This window comes from Euleptes europaea, chromosome 3, assembly GCF_029931775.1.
Source record: "Euleptes europaea isolate rEulEur1 chromosome 3, rEulEur1.hap1, whole genome shotgun sequence".
In the NCBI taxonomy this organism is placed as follows: Eukaryota; Metazoa; Chordata; class Lepidosauria; order Squamata; family Sphaerodactylidae; genus Euleptes; species Euleptes europaea.
The window spans coordinates 8,512,282-8,535,084 of NC_079314.1; the positions used below are offsets into that span (position 1 = coordinate 8,512,282).

The window sequence follows — 22,803 nt, forward strand, 5'->3', positions numbered from 1 at the left end:
TCAGCTCCGGAAGGAGGTAACTCTTTCTCACCTTGCTCTCAGTGGTTCATGCGGCCACCCCAGGAAATGCTGCAAGGCAGGGAGCAGACGCTGGCCGGTGGATGGCCGGTGGAGATCCCTGGAGATCCTGGAGCACCAACCTTGCAGTGTTGGGCTGCAGAGAGGCTAGGGTTGCCATGTCCCTTGTCGCCACCGGCGGGAGGTTTTTGGGGCAGAGCCTGAGGAGGGCAGGGTTCGGGAAGGGGAGGGACTTCAATGCCATAGAGTCCAATTGCCCAAGCGGCCATTTTCTTCAGGGGAACTGATCTCTATCGGCTGGAGATCAGTGGTAACAGCAGGAGATCTCCTGCTAGTACCTGGAGGTTGGCAACCCTAAGAGAGACCGATCCCTGCCCAGAAGGGCTCAGAGCATGAATTTGGAGGATAGAAACAAAAGTGGGTGGGGTCTCTTTGGCTGGGAGGAAACCACAGGGAAGGAAGGGCTTTAAACAGGTGGGGAGGATATTCCAGGGAGTGGCATGGGGGGTGAGCAAAAAAAGGGAAGGGGGTCTTGAAACACATATGAACACCTGAAGCTGCCTTCTACTGAATCAGCCCCTTGGTCCATCAAGGTCAGTATTGTCTACTCAGACGGGCAGCAGCTCTCCAGGGTCTCGGGCAGAGGTCACCTGCTGCCTGGTCCTTTTAACTGGAGATGACAGGGATCGAACCCGGGACCTTCTGCATGCCAAGCAGAAGTTCTTCCACTCAGCCACAGCCCCTGGCACAGTTCAGCCATAAGACCATTTTTGCATGGTAATTAGCAACCAACGCAAGAACAGCACAGCCCTTGCCTAGAGGATTTGCAATCCGAATTACAGGAGACAAAGGTTTTTTTTGGGGGGGGGGAGAGAAATAAGGAGCACAGGACAAGGGGAAGAACCCAAGCCTGATTGACCTGCAAGTCCAGGAGAGGCGGTGAGGCATTTTCGGGACTTCCAAACAGGGAGGGGGACTCCTCCCATCTGTAGCTGCTGCTCTGCAAAGGAGCTCACAAAGTCCCACACATCCTCCTTCCAGGGTTGCCATCCTCCAGGTGGGGCCTGGAGAGCTCCTGGAACTGCAACGTATGTCCAGACTACAGAGATCAGTTTCCCCCTGGAGAAAAAGGCTGCTTTGGAGGGGGGAACTCTAAGGAATTAAACCGTCCTGTTCACTGTGGTCCCTCCCCTCCTCAAACCCCGCACTCCCCAGGTTCCACCCCCCCAAAAAAAACCTCCAGGAATTTTCCAACCCCACAATTGAGCACCCTACCTCCTTCCCAAGAGGAAGGCCTGTTTGGAAGCAGGGAAAATTGCCTGCCCTGAGAAAGCAGGCTTGAAGGGTTCTTGTTTTTAGGATGCTGCCCTCCATTAGGACAAGGCTCTAGCCATCAAGACTGTCCGCTGGAATAAAAACCGGTTCGCCTTTGAGGTGCCGCACGGCTCCCGCTTGTTCGTGTTGCAGCAGGCTAACGTGGCAACCTTTTCAGAGAGCCACCTGCACGCTCCCTTTTCAAGAGTACATTTTCCTCCTGGCTCGGGGTGGCATAAGGGCATGCGAGTGTTGGTGGGACTCCAGAAGCCTCCCACCCAGGTTCCCCAGCACCCCCAGCCCAGTTTGGCTTCAGCAAGGCCTGCCGCTTCGCCCACCATCATCCCCCCCCCCCGCGCTGTCTGAGCTTCAACTGCAACCTCCTCGGGGCAGGGACCTCTCTCCCCTCTTTGGCTGCTCGGGAGAGAACTCTTGAGAGGTGCTGCCGGCGTTTTCAGTCACAAAGACTAACCCTGCCACGCACAGCTGGCCGGCTCCCCTTTCCTAAAACACTTGTGTCTATGGTAATGCAGGGCAGAATTCTGAATATACCATACTCAGGCAGGATCTGCCCTTGCTCTTCTGGCTCTATTGACTCATTAGCCCATGCCCTTTTGCAAGGCCGCTTTTACGAGGAACTTCGATCGCACTATATTTCCCCCCTTTTAACATACAAATCCAATGCCTCTGTGGCTGACATCATGCCTTTTTTACAGGGACCCCAAGGCTACATTGTCAGTGGCAAGATTTGTTTCAGTCCTTGTATCCCTCCAACACTAGATAGATGCTGCTCAAGATCAGTGGATCAAGGAGCTTCTAAGGGAAAAAAGGAAAGGAAAACACTTGTGAGCCTCAACTACTCACCCGTGCAAATGCCTTCTCTGCAAGGGGGAGAGAAGCAGCCCCTGCCAGTTCCAAGGGGAGAAGCGGCCAAAGAAGTTCCTTCTGCAACTCCCAGCCAGACTCTCTGGTTCTCTCTCACTCGCTTACTGGACTCTCACTCTCTTACTGGAAGCTCTTCTGAGCAGGTGAATGCCATATAGAGGCAGCAGAACACTTGGGCATCCCCCGGGACCCTAGCGCCTGCCTCTTTCCAGTCTGCCCCCCTGCCCTGCCCCGTCCCCTCCCTTCCACTGCCCAGATTGCTGCACAATAACAACCTCATTTAGTTCTTCTCTCCGGCTTTGCTGCTGCTGCTGCTGTTTTTCCATTTAAACACAAATGCATCATCCCTTTCATCCACCTGGCACATGAAAGACCTCTTCAATTAACAGGCAGGGCAGTGAAGATGGGGTGGGGAGATTTGCCAGCTACTGAGCGACTATGCTGGTTTGTTGGTTTGTTTTTGCTCCCTTTGTGAGAAAGAGAAATATTCATAATAGAGTTGCTAGTTCCAGGTTGTGAAATTCTTGGAGATTTTTTTTCTTGGGGGGGGGGAGCCTGCGGAGAACTAGGTTTGGGGAGGGACGGGACCTCACTGTGTTATAACGCCATAGAGCCCACCCTCCAAAGCAGCCATTTTCTCCAGGGGAACGGATCGCTGTAGTTTGGAGCTCAGTTCCAATTCTGGGTGGCACCCTGACAAAGAAAAGCTCACACTAGCCAGGAGCACCGTCTGGTTCTCCACACTCACCCATAAGAACACAAGGCAGGCCCTGCTGGAACAGACCCAGGCCCATCAAGTCCAGCAGTCTGTTCACACAGTGGCCAACCAGGTGCGTCTAGGAAGCCCCCAAACAAGACGACTGCAACAGCACCATCCTGCCTGTCTTCCACAGCACTTTATATAACAGGCATGCTCCTCTGATCCTGGAGAGAATAGCTATGCAACATGACTAGTATTCATTTTGACTAGTAGCCATGGATACCCCTCTCCTCCATGAACATGTCCACTCATCTCTTAAAGCCTTCCAAGTAGGCAGCCATCACCACATCCTGGGGCAGGGAGTTCCACAATTTAACTGTGTGTCGTGTGAAGAAATACTTCCTTTTATCTGTTTTGAATCTCCCACCCTCCGGCTTCACCAGATGACCCCACGTTCTAGTACAGTGATGGCGAACCTTTTAGAGACCGAGTGCCCAAACTGCAACCCAAAACCCACTTATTTATTGCCAACACGGCAATTTAACCTGAATACTGAGGTTTTAGTTTAGAAAAAGCAACACATACATTATTAACATCTTTTGCCTTAAAAGAAAAACACAATAACAGAGCTTTCAATGATACAAACAACTTTTTATTGAAAGGTAAAAGTTTGCATTTGGCATGCTTTTGAACAATTAATGTTTGTTCAAAGCCCCTAAGCTGAGCGGCGAGGAGTCCAGGGAAGGCAGACACGATGGCTGCTCAACTTACCCGTGCGTGCCCACAGAGAGGGCTCGGCGTGCCAAGTCCGGCACGCGTGCCATAGGTTCGCCAACACGGTTCTAGTATTATGAGAGGGAGAAAAGCTTCTCCCTGTCCGCTCTCCATACCATGCATAATTTTATACCCCTCTATCGTGTCTCCCCTTAACCACCTTCTTTCCAAGCTAAACAGCCCTAAGTGTTTTAACCGCTCCTCATAGGGCCGTTGTTCTAGTCCTCTGATCATTTTGGTTGCTCTTTTCTGCACCTTCTCAAGCTCTGCAATATCATCCTTTTTTAGGTGTGGTGACCAGAACTGCACACAGTATTCCAAGTGTGGTCTCACCATAGATTTGTACAAGGGCAGTATGAAAGCAGCAGTTTTATTCTCTATTCCTTGTCTAATTATGGCCAGCATGGAATTTGCCGCCTTCACAGCAGCCACACGCTGGGTTGACGTCTTCATCGAAGGATCCACTACCATCCCAAGATCACTTTCTTGGTCCATGGGCGAGGGACACACAGAAAGCTTTACAGGGGAGAGCTTGCATTCCATACTGAGCTCAGTAATGGCAGACAACAATCCTATTGGGTGCCTTTGCCTGAACTGCCTGCTGTCCTCAGACTCATGGAGCAGCAGCTTTCTTGTAGGGGAAGAGATTTGGGGTTTGCTATTCTATTTTTGGTTTTTACACTGAAAATTTAACCATTATTGTAAGTTGCTTTGAACTATAACAGGGATGGGGAACCTGTTTTCTGCCAAGGGCCATTTGGATATTTATAACATCACACAAAATTATCAACTTAAAAATTAGCCGACCAAGCCCCAAGCAGGCAGCTGCCCCAGATGACTCCCCTTGCGCGGGTAAGTAGGCAGGCATCCAACCGGTGGGGCACTCGCCCACCTGGTGGCACAGGATGGTCTGTGGCACCAGCCGGGTGTAGCCATCCAGCCACACGCCGGAGTTGCTCCTGCTCTGCAGGGTCGGGGTTGGATTCTACAGCTGGCTCCTGCTACCTCCGCCTGCAGGGATGAAATGAGGACACCCTGGCTAAGAACTCCCTCCCCCGCGCATTCTGGCCCTGCCCCCTTTAACCCCTCCATTGTTGCCACTTCCGCCCCCAGCCCGCTTGTAGTACAGAGGGAATATATTTCTCCACGGCCTGGGTGGGAAAGGGTTAACACAGTTTCTTGGGCAGTCCTAGCAGCTCCATAGCTAATGACTCTTCTTCAAGGGGGAAAGAAGGTTCCTTTTCTCTGCAAAACAAACTCACATCTGCCTCGAATAGAGGCTATTCCTGTCCGCGGGAGAACTGGCAAACAAAGACGAGACACGGCTATGGTTAATCAAAAAGTTCACGTTTATTTGTTCTTGGGATTTCCCCCCTTCCCTTTTCAAAAAGCATTTTTTTTAAAAGAGAGAGAAAGAGAGAGAGCACCAAATCAGTTTACAAATTCATTTTAAGTACAGGATGCAAAGAGAAAACAATTGAAAGGACGGGCTCAGATACAAAAGAAGGGTGCAAAGATTATTTACAAGGCTGAGGAGGGGGACATTGCCCCTCTCCCAAGTACCTACTCCAACCACTGCAATTAAATTAAGAAGGGACTGTGCTGTTATAAATAGACATACAAAAACTCAACGATCTCTTTTGCGACGGTGTTTTCCTCGCCAATGCAGCCGGCCCCTGGAACCAAAGTGCATACATTCATTTTCATGAGGGGACGGTCCAATGGAAGCAACTCGCCAACCTTCTAGACAGGAGAGACACAGAAGAGGTTCCCGAGCAGAAACCTTCGAAGGAAAACATTTTTTAAAAAGAGAGAGCCACCAAGAAATATTACACCAGAAATGGGAGCCCACCTTTGGCGGACAGCGGAACAGAATTCTCGAGCCCCCGACTGCTGAACCCCCGCACTCATTTTCACACCGAGGCCAAGACATTTGGAGGCTCAAGGTGTCCAGTCCAAATTGTACCCCCCCACCCCGTGTACACACACACACCCACACATATCAACACGGCGGACACAATCCAGAGGGAAGCTGTCCTACACGAGTCCCGTTGGAACGGAAATGTGCATCTTCTGGTGCATTTCTGTGGGTTTTGCGTAGGAGACCTTGCCGCTAGATTGAGCCTCTTGTCCAGGATAACTCCTTCCTGCCATAACATGGCAGGCCAGAGTTGGCAGATGTTCACAGTTCCCACACACACACACATACATAGCCTCACAGAGTTTGTCTTGCCACTTTTACACCCCCACCCTCCCATTTGACTTAGAAACGTACCTTATTTGAACACCTTCCTGTCTGATAGGCTGGACATCCTTGGTGGGACCCCTCCCATCCAAATCCCAGCTCTCCTTGAAAGAACCTTGCATTTCATGTCAAAGATCCACCCCAGGAGAGATTAGTATCCAATCCTTGCTAATAGAGATCGGGCTGGACAACATTTTCATTCCCCAGCTGCATTTTTCCTAATTCTGACAGCAATCGTTCCTCGCAAATTCCTCTTGCTTCAGCAATAGGGCTGCTAGGATGCTTGGTCATGTCTGTTCCCTTTTAAAGCCCCAAGTGGTTCCTGTATTTGTTCCAAATGACAGGAGGTTACAAATGTAGGTAAAAATAATGGCTTTTATTGCATCAAATCCATTTAGTGGTTTCACAGAGTTCTTTATCATGGCAAAGGGTTCTGTGAAATTCAAAACTTGCATGCTTCTCCACTGACCTAAATTGGTCCAATATTACATTGGTCATTCCCAAAATTCTGGTTCTAAATTTCAGCAAACATTCTTTTTGCTGCTATGTCCCACCAGTGGTAACCTATTTCTCATTCACAACCCTAGACACGATCTGCTGGGAATTTATCCCACTCAATGTTCACTGAAATGAATGGTTAGATTTGAGTCCAGAAGTATCTTAGAGACCAACAAGAGTTTCAGGGCATACGTTTTTGAGAGTCAAAGTTTCCTTTGTCAGACACAAGTAGAAATGGAAATCTACTTGAGTCTGATGCAAGAAGCTTTGACTTTTGAAAACGCATACCCTGAAAATCTTGTTGGTCTCTAAGATACTACTGGACACGAGTCTAGCTGTTCTACTGCAAACCAACATGGCTCCCCTCTGAAACAATCTGAAATGAAAGGGAGCTGCAGGACAGCACAAACTTGCTTGCTTTATTCTTTGCAAGTTTCTAGTCCTCTTGGCTGGAGCTTGAAAACATGCAGGCTGTTCCTTAATCCTTCCCTAGCTAGCGGAATAAATTCTAAGCATGTATAAATAATTCACGTTGAATGGCACAGGGTTTTCGTATGCTCGAGAGGCCCTGATCCAACAAAGCTAACCGTGTTAACAACTGGATCCCATTGACACCAGTTGAATGCATATAGCTGCCAGTGTGGTGTAGTGGTTAAGAGTGGTGGTTTGGAGCAGTGGACTCTGATCTGAAAAACTGGGTTTGATTCCCCACTCCTTTACATGAGTGGCAGAGGCTAATCTGGTGAACCAGGTTGGTTTCCCCACCCCTGCACATGAAGCCAGCAGGGTGACCTTGGGCTAGTCTCAGCTCTCTTAAGCTCTCTCAGCCCCACCTACCTCACAGGGTGTCTGTTGTGGGGAAGGGAAGGTAAGTGGTAGAGAAAGTTGGCATATAAAATCCAATTGTTCTTTTTTTTCTAACAAGGAGCAAATGAAGTTGCGTGGGCAGGTCGGTGAAAAGGAACCCTGAGTAGCCCTTCTCCTCTCAATGGATCAGGACCCTCTCCCCCGAAGAGAATGCATCTGCTACAGTATGGACTATGAAAACTTGCTCCATCAGAGGAATAGCGTCATTCCTCTTTATGGAAGAAGAAGAAAAAAGGAGGGTGTGGAATCATCTGTGGCTTGTCTCTGAGGGGTGGGGGTGCACCCCAGAGAGGGTTTTCATTTTAAAATCTCATTAAGCAATCCGGAGTTACACACGTAAGAGGAAACTTAAATCATCTGGAAATATAAATCACAACTATTTCCGTGGATTCTTATTGGCTTTTATTATGCTTCTCCGAGAGCCGACCGGCTCCCAACAGCGCACCTGGGGGTAAGAGAGAGAAATTATGAACACTGGTCCGGCCAAAGGGCTATGCACAGCTCAGCGGAGGCCTCAGAATCACAGGAGGGGGCCATTAAAAATTGAAGTTTATTTCAAGAGGGGAGGGGCAGTGTAAATAAAGGGGCGATATGAAAGAATACCTGGATTTAAATCTGGGATTTGACATGCAGAGAGGGCACACTCAGAAGACCAATTTATCCTGCTTTTCCTCCAAGGGTGTCAGCACATGGTTGTCCCTTCTTCTTCTTCGTGTAAATGTTCAGGGCTCTTATGGAAGAGGGGTTCAAGTCCTGGCTAGAGAAACCCCCTTTTTGAATTTTGGGGCTTGCCTGTTTTGTCTGCTACAACTCTGTAAACTGCCTCTGAAACTGTACATTTATAATCAGTTTTTTTTAAAAAAAGATGCCTTTAGCCTCTGTGATTCTCTATCCTCAAAGGAACCTGAACATTGGAAGGAAAAAATATAGATTAAAAAAGAACATTTTCCTGATTGTGCATCTGCTTTCGTTAACAGCACCCCCGGGCCCTGCACACATACACACCCCAACAAGCCAAGACCCCCTTAAAACAGGAGTCCCCAGGTCTACTAAGTAGGGTTGCCAGCTCCAGATAGGAAAATACCTGGAGATTTGGGGGGTGGGGAAGAGGGGACCTCATTGTGATATAATGCCATAGCGCCCACCCTCCAAAGCAGCCATTTCCCCCAGGGGAACTGATCTCTGTCGTCTGGAGCTCTGTTGAAATTGTGGGAGATCTCCAGGCCCCTCCTGGAGGCTGGCAACCCCGCTACGCAGCCACTCTCAATGGCAAATGATGCTGAAAGAGGTCATGTTTTGGTGGCGCCAGAAGAAGCAACGGACTTTCCCGTGGCATCCTGGAAACAAGTTCTCTGTCCGTCTCTCTCTTCTGCCTCCACCCTGAAAGGGGGCTGCCGCCGCCAAGTACCAACCCAGTTGGTCCTGCGTGCTTCACCTCCTGCGGTCTCTCCCACCCCTGCGGACTCCCAGCCTTCGAGCGCAGTGTTCGGTTTGGTCCCAGAACCGGAAGATGATCCTCCAACCGCTGCCTCGAGCCGTCGCAGCCTCAAGTTCACGTTTGCTGCGGTGTCTCCAAGGCGCTGCCCTTCACCTTCCTGATGCTCGGCTGCTCTGGGGTGGCCAGAAGCGGGTGGGTCAAACTGACCTGGGCATTGCTAAAAGAGGCTATCCGACCACTGCCACCAATCTGGATGTTGACCGTCGTGGAATAGCTGGCCCTTTGGTGGTTCTTCTCTGCACATCGAGCCACGTCCGTGGTCACGGGGGGGTCCCATTTGGGACAGCTGTCCCCCTCAGGTTCCCTCCGCTGGGGGCTTGGCCTAAGTTCGGCGCTCCCGTACTTCGAACGCAGACCCGGCACGTTTGGCCACTTGATGCTGCCGAGTTCGTGAGAAGCGAGGGGAGCCCCAGTTGTCGGGCCGGGGCTGTCGCAGGCAGGCCCCACGGCACACCACGACAAGGCCCGGTCCCTGTTTGCGGCCACGCTCTCCGTCAGCCCGCTGCCGGGTAGGCTGTTCCCTCGAGGCCTCCAGCCACACTGAGGGAAAACGGTTGGCCCTGGGGCGGCAGGGTTCAGCGTCTGTGGCACCGGGGAGGCAACGTGGGCAGGGGGCTGCCCAGGAGGATGGACACCGAGAGGGGTGAACGTGCACGCTTGGGACCCGGCCGGAGGCGGGGAGCAGACCCTGCTGGGCTTCATGGGGGAGGGCGACTGGACCCGGGAGTTGGGCTCGGAGGCAGAGGAGAACGGAGGGCGGCGCTCAGAGGCCAGGCCCGCGGCCGACCAGGCCTGTTGGCGAGTGGGCGTCAAAGGCCCCGGGCTGAGGCAGCGGGGGCCACGGCCGGCCTGCGAAGCGTCCCGCGGACACCCGGCCTCCGCCTTCCCCCAGCCGCCGGGGGCTTTGGGTGCCCCTTTGGGGAGCAGAGCCAGAGGATTGGCTGGGTGTCTCGGCGGAGCCTGGCTGGGTCGGAGAGGCCTGCAAGGAGCCCACAGCTCCTCGGCCTGAGGGCCCCCGTTTTTCCTGGCCAAGCTCTGACTGATGCAAGAAGCCGCAATGTACCTGGAGATGGCGGCGGCGCTGGACGAGAGGCACCGGCGGACCGGGGAAGGGGGGAGCAGCTTTGGGAGAGGCGTGGAGGGAGGCTGCTCCGGGACGGAGACTGGGGGCTCCACCGCTGCCTGGGAGTTGCTGCGGGTGGGGGGAGGGGGCTCCTGGATGGGGGTTCCCACTTTGGGAGGCGACGGGTGCGAGACATTCTTAGGCAACGATGCCTCTGCACTTCCAGAGGAGGGCAGCGGTAGGGCAGTGGTGACATTCGCAGCCGCGGGGAGAGGGGTGGGGTTCATGAATTCCTGGGTGCAGGATCCTGGCATGGTTTTGGCATCTTCGCCACTGGTACCCAACATCTGTCCATCAGCTTCTTTGAGCTCAACCGTCTCCAGGGAAGGGCTGGGTGCCCTTTTCTCCAAAACCATGCGGGACTCTTGCCTCGGCCCACTGCCCAGCAAGGGACAACAGGACTCCTGCATCTGTGGCAAGCCCTGCTCTCCTGGGCACACAGCGGAGGAATCGGATAACGTGGCCTTTAGTTCCTCTGCAGGGCTGGAGAAGATGGCCAAACGTCCTGCCTTTAGGTCACCGTGGCTCTGCTGGGATTTCAGGGAAATGCTGGAGTTTGCTGTTTCCACTGAGACCCCTGGATGGATCTCAGCAGCCCCCAACAGATGCTCAGCCTCCCTCCTCTCCCTGCCTGGCTCCCGTGTATCTGCAGAGTCCTCCGCATTTGTGAGCACAACTGTTGCCTTGTCCAGGGATTTGGGGTGTGGGGTCGGGGCCCCCATGTCACAGTCCTCCTTATTGGGGTCTGCTGGGATCCCAGATTCCACGTTGCATGCAGGAGAAGGGGAATCTGCTCCCAGGCATCCTCTACCTTTGCCGGCAGCAGGAATCTCCTCATTGCCAATGTGCAGCAAAGCATTTGACGCAGCGCCCCAGTTGTGAGAATCGTGGCCCTGCGATGCCTGCCTCAGCGGAACCAGGAGATCTGGAGAAAGGAGCGGGCGGGGCCTCTCACTGTGCAGGTCAAGAGCGGTTCCTCGGGTGGCAGCCACGAGAGGAATGTTCTCCTGGACGCCGATCACATGCTGGAGGGACTCGTGGACGAGGATGTGGCCGTAGATTCGTGGCTCACCTGGGGGGGGGGGGGGAGAGAGAGAGAGACAGTCAAGAGGAAACGTGAAACCCCAGTCCCAAAGTCACTACCTGCGTATTGTAAGTTCTTAACAGCACCCAAATGCAGAATATTATTCTCCTGGGCAAGATTAAATGCTTTGCCATTAGGGGAACGAACAGGTAGACTCCAAGGGATCCCGCCTTCTCAAGCCGATTCTGCGATTGTAACTCAGGAGACCGAGACACCATTTGGCATTTTTTCATCGATTGTAAGAAACACAACAACACGGCCCGTGAGAAATGAATCTATAGATATATTCAGAAAGATAAATAAATAAATGGAATGTAAACCCCGGTGCCTCCCTGATCTTCAGCCTGTTTCATCGGCAATTAAAGCTTCAGCACATTCATCATCAGGCCACCCCCCTCTTTTGGCTGGTGGGGCTCCAGGATACTGTTTGGAAGCTCTCTGGGTTGCCGCACGACACCTTCACAAGGAAGGGGGTAGGAATGACCTTCCCTTCCAGCGATGAGTGGGCTAGCGTTTGCTGACCCCCTTGTAAGCTGGTCTTCGGTAGCTAAAAGAACCTCAGTCATGCAGCTGCGCCTACAGCTTTAATCAATTAATCCAGTAAACGGCAGGTGGTTAATCAATTAAGATTCCCTCTGTGGCATCATCCCTGTATGATATCACCCCCGTCAAACCTGGCCCTCTTCTGACATAAAGATCATAGACCGAAAGGGACTGAATCCACCCAAAGGCCGTCCCCGTTCCAACCCCAAATCCCTCGCCACTTGTCTGAGCTGTTTATCCTCCGTTTCCCTCCTCTCTACCCACAGACCAGCTACTGCCAGGAGTGCAGAGATGCTCGGCGTTTACCAAGAAATGAGTCCAGATGCCTCGAGTAAGTGAGCCAAGCTACGCACTGCAAAAGGGCAGAAAATCCTTGCATCGCTAGCCAATCTAATCTGACCCCAAAGTCCTTCTGAGCATGAGCAAAAACCTAGATTCTGAGAATGATCCAAACTCACAGGGAGTCAGGGTAATTCCCAGAATCTAGGCACTCAGTTTTGTGTTTCTCTTCACGGGGCTCAGGGATAAGGCCTCTAAGCATGCGCAGATAGCGTTTTGGGCACCCCTGAGTACCCTTACACCTTGACAATAGGAAGTAGGATTGCCAGGTCCCTCTTCGCAACCGGTGGGAGGTTTTTGGGGCGGAGCCTGAGGAGGGCAGGGTTTGGGGAGGGGAGGGACTTCAATGCCATAGAGTCCAATTGCCAAAATGGCAATTTTCTCCAGGGGAACTGATCTCTATCGGCTGGAGATCAGTTGTAATAGCAGGAGATCTTCTGCTATTACCTGGAGGTTGAGCAAACCAAAATCAACACCTCTGCACTTTGTGTATCCCTTGTGGAACTGTTACATTTGCAATGACTTCTGATTATTCCAACTATATCCTCTATAGATTTTAAGTCATATGGACTATTACATTTGCCAATGGATATAGTTATAAGATTTATCCCTAAGGGGAAGAAATGAATTTTTTAACCTTGTATACCTTTTGAACTGCATGAATTGAATGGAACTGATGAAGAATGAAACGATCATCTTCCTTTCATAAAAGTCTTTTACACATCTGCTGAGGTCTTGTGACCAACTATTGGAATCTTCTTGGATCTATGTACCCTTATGGACTATTGAAAAAAACACATTTATACATACCTTTGTGGACTATTGAAATACCATTGTATATAGTTGTATGTTTGTCCCTTTCCACTATTGTATGCATTGATTACACTTTGATGTTTCACTCATTTGTGTTGTAGTAACTATAGCCTAAGATTCCTGCATTACCTGGAGGTTGGCAACCCTAACTGGGAAGGGAGAGAAAGCAATGCAAAGCTGGGTGTGGTGTAGTGGTTAAGAGTGTCAGACTAGGATCTGGGAGACCCAGGTTCGAATCCCCAGTCTGCCATGGAAGCTTGCTGGGTGACCTTGAGCCAGTCACGCACTCTCAGCCTAACCTACCTCACAGGGTTGTTGTGAGGATAAGAGGAGACATCAGTGATGCAAACCACCGTGGGTCTGCATTGGAGAGAAAGTTGGGGTATAAATGGAGTAAACTGTGGGAAGGCATTTCAGAAAATAGAGGAGGGAACTCTGCCTGGACGGCCCCACCCAGTGCTCTGTTTCTTATCTGTTGTTCTCCAAGGCGACGGTCATGGTACCCTGGAGAAAGCTTGCTTTTGCTCTTTCAATACTTCAAAACCTATTCTGTTCTCCCCACCTCCCCCCAAAAAGGATCACAGACTCCTGTTGGGAAAGTCGTAAAGTTGAAGAGAAGGGGAAAGAACGCCGCAGGACTTTTGTTTTGCAGATGTTCCTGACACAGCTGCACGGTGGGGGGGCGGAGAAGGTCAGCGGGGCAGAGGAGGCAACGGGCACGCTCCATCCCCACCCCCTCCCTTTGCAAACACCAGGCGCCGTTCCCAGCTGGATTAAAAAACCATCTCCTGCTACTCAGCAGAACGGGACGGGGAGAAAGTGTTCAGGAAGGAAGCCGTGGCAAGGAAGAGTTTTGTTTCTTGAGATATAAAAGGGTTTCTACAAACACCCTCCACTGGGTGACTTCGGGGCCTCTCTAGATGACAGACCAGGAAAATTCAGGAGGGGGCCCTCCTCTCCATTTTTCAGCAGCTGGGCCAGAACCCCTGTTTCAGATTAGCACAGTTTGGGAAAGTTGTGTGCCTGTGAAGCATTAACTCTTCCAGTCCTGCACGGTCTTGTCGGCCAAAATTCGCAGACACCATTATTAGCCTTGGAAAGGGAACCGAGTGTCCTCCTGACATCTTATTTAGTTAGACACTCTGAGGATTAAAAGGTTCTGTTGGTAAAGCTGATAGGCATTATGGGTTATACATTAAATCAAGAGACGCCCTCTGGACATTGACTGGTGTGGTGGAACGTGCGGTCAAGTCGCAGCTGACTTATGGCGACCCTGTAGGGTTTTCGAGGCAAGAGACGTTCAAAAGTGGTTTGCCATTGCCTGCCTCTGTGTCACAACCCTGGACTTCCTGGGTGGTCTCCCACCCAAATGCTAACCAGGGCTGGTCCTGCTCAGCTTCCAAGATCTGAGGAGATCGGGATATCCTGGCCCATCCAGGTCAAGGAAAGAGATAAACAGTGGTTGGCCATTGTCTACCTCTGTGTAGTGACCCTGGACATCCTCGGTGGTCTCCCATCCAAGTACTAAGCAGGGCCAACTGTGCTTAGCTTCTTAGATGTAATGCAATTGGGCTAGCCTGGGTCATCCAGGTTAGGCAGACATAGACTGTGTGTGTGTGTGTTAAGTGCCGTCAAGTCGCTTCCGACTCATGGCGACCCTATGAATCAATGTCCTCCAAAACATCCTATCTTTAACTGCCTTGCTCAGGTCTTGCAAATTGAGGGCTGTGGCTTCCTTTGTAGAACCAATCCATCTCTTGTTGGGTCTTCCTCTATTCCTGCTGCCTTCAACTTTTCCTGGCATGACTGTCTTTTCTAATGACTCTTGTCTTCTCATAATGGGGTCAAAGTACGATAGCCTCAGTTTAGTCAATTTAGCGTCTAGGGTCAGTTCAGGCTTGATTTGATCTAGAACCCAATGGTTTGTTTTTTTGGCAGTCCACGACATAGACTATCAACCCTAGAAAAATCGTCTGACTCTGACTGACCTTCGGTCTCCTGTTACCTGACTCGGGGCCTAACTATGCCTTTTCATCATGTCCCCCACAGGTTGTTCAGACGTGTACTGCAGGTCCCATCCAGGAACTTAATTCCCAGGGCGATTCACTTGTACAGCTCACTCAAATCACTGTGACTTGCAATGGAGTCTTTCCCAGAGGACTGGGACCTGTGTGGGTTCCTGATTCCTCCCCCACCATGCTGCTCAAAAACCAGCTGCCTTGATTTGCCTCACAATGGGGTTAGAATCATAAAACCATAGAGCTGGAAGGGCTCATGGAGGCCATCTAGTCCAACCCCCTGCTTAATGCAGGGTCAGCCTAGAGCATCCCTGACAAGTGTTTGTCTAGCCGCTGCTTAAAGACTGCCTGTGGGGGGGAGCTCACCACCTCCCTAGGTAGCTGATTCCGCTGTTGAACAACTCTTACTGTACAAAACATTTCCCTAATATCCAGCCAGTATGTTTCTGCCTGCAATTTAAACCCATTCTTGCGAGTCCTCTCCTCTGCTGCCAACAGGAGCAGCTCCCTGCTACCCTCTAAATGACAGCCCTTCTAATACTTAAAGAGAGCCATCCTGTTCCCCCTCAACCTCCTCTTCTCCAGACTAAACATTCCCAACTCCTTCAGAAGGATTTGTTTCTGATTCTAAAGGCAGGCGAGGCAAAAGCTCATGCTAAATCCCTGGGGCAAGGGCTTCCCACAGAGACAAAGGCGGATTTGAACCCCAGTGCAAATTCAGAGAGGAAATGGATCTTTTGCCCTGGAGAAGGAACTGGAAAACTCGCCAACCAACCGCAAAGAATCTTCTCAAGGTTCGGCACTCAAGCGATGCCTCCCGTCTCTCACTCTGCCTTCACCCACTCCTACGCTGGCGTTTCCCGGCTTAGCCCCTGCATCTTAATTACTGTCTCGCTGTAATAAGGGCATGCGATGCTTAATTGTGTTAGGGAACCTGTTGTGCTGATTCCAGCCTGGCCTGGCGCCTGGGCACACGTGGAGCGACGCATCTCCCATCCCAGGAACAGGGCTGTGTCTTTCAGCGCTACCTGGCAACACTGGCTGATTGGGGGGTGGGGGGCTTCTGGCACCAAGCCTCCGTGTGGCTACCGTGACTAAGAGGGGATTCACACATGCCGACTGGGGTCCTCCTTCTCTGCTTAGTGCTCCCCAGAGGTGGGCCAATTTGGGATAGGCTACTGAGCTGAGGATGCAGAAAAACATTTTGCCAGGTCAAAATTTAATCCCCCCTTTTAAGAGTTGATTCATTCATTCACTTGTCCCTCCCTCCCTCCCTTCCTGTTATTCAAACTCTGAGCCCTCCAAAGTTTCCTTTTTCCCTCTTGTTTTAAAAATATGTAAATACTGTGAAGCCAGCCTAGAGATGTGTTAAGATGGCAGACTGACTCTTGGGAAATCAGGCAGGGATGTAACTTACTGCCAACACAGGCAGTTCTCAAGCAAAGGAGAGCAGAGAACAAGGGATACACTATGCTTGCGCATGCTCTCGCCTGGCTTCCCTAGGGAATGGTCACTCCTGTTTCCCCAGCAGAAGAGAGACTCTGCATTACCCTCCCACAACCCTTCCTTTTCCCGGGGTGAGGGTGAGGGCAGCACAGGCCAGGAGGAAAGTGAGTGGCTGCTATTTCCCTGCTTCTCTCTTGGCCCAAAGCCTCACCTGGAAGCACAGCCAGGGAAATGGTCAACTTGAGCCACGGTATTTCATTTTATCACCGCAAAAAAACTCCCGGCTGCCTGGCCTTGAAGCACAACGGGATGATGCGCATGATTTCCCAGAAAGGAGGGGGGCCCACCGGTGTGATAGAAGAGACCCCAAAATGCACATCTGTATCAAGCCCACAGGTTCACTCACAGTGGGGGATGCCGGCTCCCATCCTCCCGTCCTGCACCCCGACCAGGCTCCTGCCGCCAGCCCTCCTCGGGGAAGCCCCCGGCCGTCCTCTCGGCTTCTCCAGCCCCTTCTTTTGCGCTTTCAGCCTGCTGATCTTCTCGCTATACATCTTAGCCAAGGCGTGGACTTTGCTGATTATCCGTTCCGAGTTCTCCAGGAGACACGGGTCCCCGTTCTCATAGAGGTCCAGCGACGGGAGGTAGCCGGAAGATCCATTGGCAACTGCCGCCGCCGGCCTGCTTTCTGCCGCTCTGCACCGTGCTCCATGCTCCGTATGCCTGCTTGGAACGGAGGGGGAGTCCTCCAGGTCTGAATCCTCCACAATGCACAAAGGTTCTACATACAGGGGAGTCTTTGGGGTGCAATACAGTTCCCTCTTGCCCTTTTTGTCACCGCCTGTCTTCGGGGTGTCCAGGACACTCCGTTCTTTCTCCTGCCAAGCTTTCCGGATCTCTGCGCAGGACTTGAACTCAGCCTCTACAGGCTCCACCCCCTCCTCTAAGCCACATCTGCTTTGGGACCTGTGATGCTTCCTTTCTTGGCCAGCATCGTTTTGGGGGTTATTCGACTGGATGCCCACAGACGAGCTCCGCCCCTTTTCAGAATCCTTACAGCTGGTATCCAACATCTGGGCATCTCCACCACGGGAAAGTTCCGGCCTCTCTGGTGATTGGCTACCATCAGACTGGCTCCTCCCCCTCCCGGAACGCTCCAGGCTTGGGGCCGGCTCATCCCGCCCTTCCGTGGGAGCCTCGTGGCAGGAAGGCAATTTGGTGTTACACGATTGGCTCCGGCTCCTGCCAGGATGATCACGATCGGAGGAGCCGGGTACTGGTCGTGGCTTTCTGGACTTGGCCCCGCCCACCCCCCCATCCTGGGCATCGTTTTGCCGTAAGATGCTGTTGAACCGCAGGACGGAGTCCCGCACCACGCCGGTGGGCACAGAAGGTGGGCACTCCTTCTTGCTCAGCCCGGGTGCCCTGGCCAGCGCCTCTGCGCCCTCATAATAACTCTTGATCTTCTCAATCAGCAGCCAGTCGTCCTTGCTCAGGGTTGACTCCCGCTTGCAGGCCTTCTCTTCTTGGTCCATGCCAACCAATGAGCTTTGGGGGCCCGGGGGTGGCTGCTGGGACCTCTCCCCATCCCCCTGGGGGGGGCTCTCCCTGTCAGCTGCCTCCTGCTCGGAGCAGACCTCGCCGCCGGCGTCTTCCGGCTTGCTGCAGACTTCTTCCGAGGCCAACTCCTCCAAGACGTGAAGAGGAGACGGGCCGCTCTCTTCTTCCTGCTGCTGCTGCTCCTCTCCTTCCGAGGAGTCGCTGGCAAAGGAGGGACCGAGCAGCGGAGGGGGCCGTTCTTGGAGGGAGTTGCTTTGGGACAGAGCGTCAGGGGGCTCAAAGAGTGTGTCCTCCTGGAAGTCCGGCTCCTCCTTCTCCTCCTCCAGTTCTTCCAGGGCATCGCTTTGTAAGGGTTGATCCTACGCAAAGGCAAAAACACAAGAGGCTTGCTTCAGACATCCCACGGAACCATGTTTATTTTAACCACGGTTAGTTTGTGAATCCCAGATTTGGCTCACAGATGACGGTGCAAACCCTGGTTTGCCGCAACGAATGCTGGAGTCACCACATTTGCGCTTTCCCCCACCACCTTTCTAAAGACTCTGCCTGTATCCCAGCCGGCGATGCGGCGAAGGCTGGATTAAACCAAATGTCCACACTCAGATGTCAAGTGAAACCATGGTGAAGTCTAACTGCGGTTAATGAACCAAGTCTGAACCAGAGTTTCAGGGCCTGGCCAGATGTTTCTGGCTAACCATGCTCAGTGGAGTTGCCCACCTTCAGATGGTCATGGCAACCACAATTAGGGGGCTTAAACGATGGTTTCAAGTGATGTCAAACAGTTATAGGGAACGCTTTCTGTTTTGCAAACTGACTTGTTACCTTTTTAGCAGGGTTAAGAGATCTAAATTAGAATAGAGGGCTTTTCCACATTCTCATTTTCCTCGCTTCTAAGTTCCTGTTTCTTGGGGGGTGGGGAATCAGTTCCGCATGTGTTTTGCTCCCTCTAGAGGTCGATTTGAAATCAAATAAGTTGATATGGAGGATAAAAAACTGTAGTTTAAGTCCTTTTATGTATGGGTTGTTTCTGCCGGATTTGCTGCTCTTTAGATGCACAGTATTTCCATTTGAATTCTCAAAACACAGGGGCTTCCCCCCCCAAAAGAAATTACAGGAGTACTTGGCATTACTCAAATTATGCATTACCTGCAAAAATGCAGAGCTTCTGAATTAATGGGGGAGTTGTCACCGATGTCGTTGTTGTTGTTAAGCAGCTTGCCACCCCCTTTTTTGGATCATGCATATGCCTTAGCAATAGATTGATCTTGCTATAGATCACAGGTGGGAAATGGGCACCAACCCTGCAGTGGGATTCTTTCATTTTAACTAAGCTGAGTAGCCCCTGTCTGACTATTTCACTGTTCTCTCAGTAATCCTGTACCCGCAAACAGAACAAGAAACCTTTCTGGCAGAGGTCTGAAACTGACCAACGCTCGCTGTGAAACTGACCAAATGAGCAGCCTCATGGGTTGTTTCTGACCATTTCAGTATTCTCTAAGCACAATACATGCTCTTAAAATACTCTCTGGTTAGCATTAGAGAAGGCCTTTGGATCTGGATAGATCTACCCGCCTCCCTCTCCTCTCTCTCACAAACACACCCACCAGCCAATGATGTCCCTCCTTGGGGGTGAGGGTAAAGAAATGGACAGAGCCCTAGAAGTGCTAAACCACAGTTGGAAAACAAGAACGTCTCTTGTGCAAATAAGCAAACTAAATGTTCACGGAAACAATTTTCCGGGGTGGGGGGGGACGACGGCGAACATTTCTTGGGTGTGTGAAAAAGATAACCCCCACCCCACTGCACTATTTGACCTTCACTTCATTCTCTCTGCAAAGAGGAAGTGAGGGGAAGAGTGGCGCCATCAATCTCCCCAGCCATTCACTTGATCCCTTTGACAAACCTGCTTGTGATTTCTCTCTCTCTCTCTCCCCCACCCCAACTCGACTCCTCTGCTACAACTTGGAGTAGCACAACTTCATGTGTTCCTCCTTGGGGCAGAGAAATGACCAGGGAAAGAGCCGCACCAGTCCCTGCTAGCTGAACGGCTGCAGTCCACAGCCCCATGGAACTAAATGGGGAAACTGACCAACTCGCTGTGAAAATGAACAAATAAGCAGTCCAGCTTTCTCTCCTAGTCAGGAATGCACACACACAAAAAATGGCTTCGAGGGGAGGGGTTGGGTGAGGGGGAAAGACAAGTGGGAGAAGCGAGAATGGGTGTGGGGAGAAATCCCCCAATTGACAGGTGATGCATTCAGAGAATGAGTCTCTCAAGCCACTATAGCCTGTTCCCGCACTCTTAGGGCCCCAAATCCCTAAGTCAGGGAGCGGCTGCATAATTGCAGATGACAGGAGAAGCAACTGCTCCTTTAGAGCCTACAAAACTCATGACCACATGATTTTGGGAGAACAGCCAGCATAAATGGCTTTAGGGAAAGAGCTGGAAACGGTTGCAGTTAGTGGTGGCTGTTAGTCCAAAGCAAAATATCTAGGGCTAGTCCCCTGGTTCACGAATGTTGAGGGGAGGGGTTTAGTGGCACCAGGCTTAGCAGTGGTAAGTAGGGTTGCCAACCTCCAGGTGGGGCCTGGAGTTCTCCCAGAATTATAATTTGTCTCCAGAGTTTTTTTTGCTGTCAAGTCACATATGACTTACGGCAGCCCCCGTAGAGTTTTCAAGGCAAGAGACATTCAGAGGTGGTTTGCCATTGCCTGCCTCTGCATCACCCTGGTATTCCTTGGAGGTCTCCCATCCAAATACTTGCCAGGGTCGAGACTGAGGGTGTGTGGCACAAGGTCACCCAGCAAGCTCCCACGGGACGAGTGGGGATTTGAACCTGGGCTTTCCAGCTCCTAGTCCGACACCTTAACCACTGCACCACGCTGGCTGTCCCATCTCCAGAGAACCTGCTCCCAAAGCTTAGAATGGGACTCAGGAGGACCTGAACTGGAACCTCCCACCACTGTGTGCCTCCTCTCCCTCCTTGTTTACCTGTGCCTCCATGCTGGTCATCTCCCAGTTCACTGGTCCCAAAACGGTCCCTTTTTCCTTGTCCAGGCCACGCTGGCTCAGCAGCTCCAGGATCTCTTCGGTGATGGACAGATTGGCAGGGATGGGCTCTTCGGGCAGAGAGAACTCCGCTTCCACTTCCTCTGGGTCAGAATCTCCCGGGTCAGCCTCTGCCAAGCTGGAAGCCAGAGTGTAGGAGCTGCCGGAGGGGTGGAGGGGCTCAGCGGCCGGGAAGAGTTCTCCGTCGCTGTCGGCGTGCTGCACAGACAGAACGTGGCATCACGAATGAGTATCAAGTGTGGCCGTGTGGGGCCACTGACCTTACACAATACTTCATAGCAGGGATCCCCCAACGTGGTGCCTGTGAGCACCACAGCCCCTGCCAACACCTTTCCTGGTGGGGCCATGTGGGGCTTTTGCCCAGCAAGGCTTCTGATTGGCTACTGGAGATTTGATGGCTGTTCAGATTTCTTAAAAATGTTGCTTTGTCAGCAGCTGCCACCAGAACACAAGGATCTTCCTTGTGACTGTGGCTGCGCCCACCATGCTGTGTCAGAGGTGGCTGCAGGCTCACAAAGGTTGCTTTACAGAGCTAAAGGAACAAACTGGGCACCATTAAGCCCAGCATCATTCACTTTGCTGCTTTACAGGGCAACGTCTGGGCCCAGGCATTAGAATATTTGGACTGTACTTTTCCAGAACTTCAAACAGGATCCACACTGGATTTTTTTCCTCTTGGTAAAGGAAAACTACCACTTTGGGCTGTCCTACAGTAGCCGCTGTGAATGTTGTCCCTCTAAAACCATCTAAACCCCCTGAAATTCCCAATGAACTCCTGGTGTCAACAATGCAAGCAAACCCTCTCTCAGGCTCTGCTGGAATTTAATTGCTTTTTAAGGTCACCATGTAAAGCTAGAGCAAGAATCACTGGGTGCCGAAATCAGATCAGAAGTTAACTCTGCCTGGGGCCCGCCGGGTTGTGTCTTTGGGGCCCAGTTTCAGCCACTTTCCAGAAGCCTAATTTGCAAAACACACATGATCTTATCGGATGCTCCTCAACCACGACTGTGTCCACAGGGGAGATATGAACACCTCAGCAGCGATGAAGAATTAGTCATATCCAAAGGCTGACAAAAGGTTTTTTTTCCCCCAGAAGTCAGGGTATCAGCCTGTGGTTTGGCTTTTGAAAGGATTTGGTACCCTGCGAAAAGGGACTTTGGCACCCATCCACTCTGTCATATCTGGTCGTCTTCTCCCAAGATGGTTCCTTGGGGGGAAATGCCTAAAGCGGGTTCTCAGCCAAACAAAATCCATGTCTAATTGATCTGGATGCTTTCACACTGGGCCTTGGAAATGTTTTAAGCTGTTCAAATTAGACCTGCAATAAGGTGTTAAAGATTTAATGATTTTTCTTGATGCTTTTAGTGAAATTCAGGAACTCTCTCTCAAGCTCTTGAAACTGCAATGGCTTTTTAAAAAAAACATTCCTGTTCTATTATATGCATATTTTGTGAATTTGCTTTGCTTTCATAAGCCCCGGTAAACTGTATGCTCCTTGCTTGCTCGTTCCATTTGGGACGTGGGGAGGGAAGGGTGGGGGCATCTTGTCCTGGGAAATGCATCTGCCCCCCCCCCCCATCAACAGGGCAAGTCCATTGGCAGTCACCTACCTTTAACTCAATCATGTCTGAGAACGTCCCCAGCAGGGAAGAGAAGAGAAGAAGAAAAAAGGAAAGCCAACATCAGCCATTGAGATCAAGCAGCTAGGTTTCTTTTTTTAAATCAGAAAGTTTATAGGATCAGCCCCAGAAAGGGAACTGTGTTGCAGGCATCTGGGAGAAGACATTCATGACATATTCCCCAAACAGTAGCAGTGTAACGCTTTTTATGGCTGATCTTTAGGGATTCCCACCCCACCCCCCCCACACACACATCCTGCAATAGCAAATCCACAAGGGACCACGATGTCGGGCTTTAAAGGTTAACCTTCAGCATTTTGACTTTGGGCTAACAGTCTAACAGGCAACCAATGTCAGATAGCATCAGAGACCTGCACTCCTGGCCGCTT

At 51.4% G+C, this 22,803-nt stretch overlaps 1 protein-coding gene across 1 annotated transcript in view; it reads right to left on the reverse strand.

Annotated features, from left to right (window-relative positions):
- Window positions 1-8,853: 8,853 nt before the first annotated feature.
- PLEKHG2 (pleckstrin homology and RhoGEF domain containing G2) overlaps window positions 8,854-22,803 on the reverse strand; it is a 37,733-nt gene continuing 23,783 nt past the window's right edge. The window contains exons 15-18 of the mRNA XM_056845869.1: window positions 22,406-22,422; window positions 20,718-20,993; window positions 16,572-18,084; window positions 8,854-10,994 (exon numbers count right to left, since the gene is read on the reverse strand). Of these exons, the coding sequence (XP_056701847.1) occupies window positions 8,854-10,994; window positions 16,572-18,084; window positions 20,718-20,993; window positions 22,406-22,422 (3,947 nt within the window). The remainder of the gene's footprint in view (window positions 10,995-16,571; window positions 18,085-20,717; window positions 20,994-22,405; window positions 22,423-22,803) is intronic.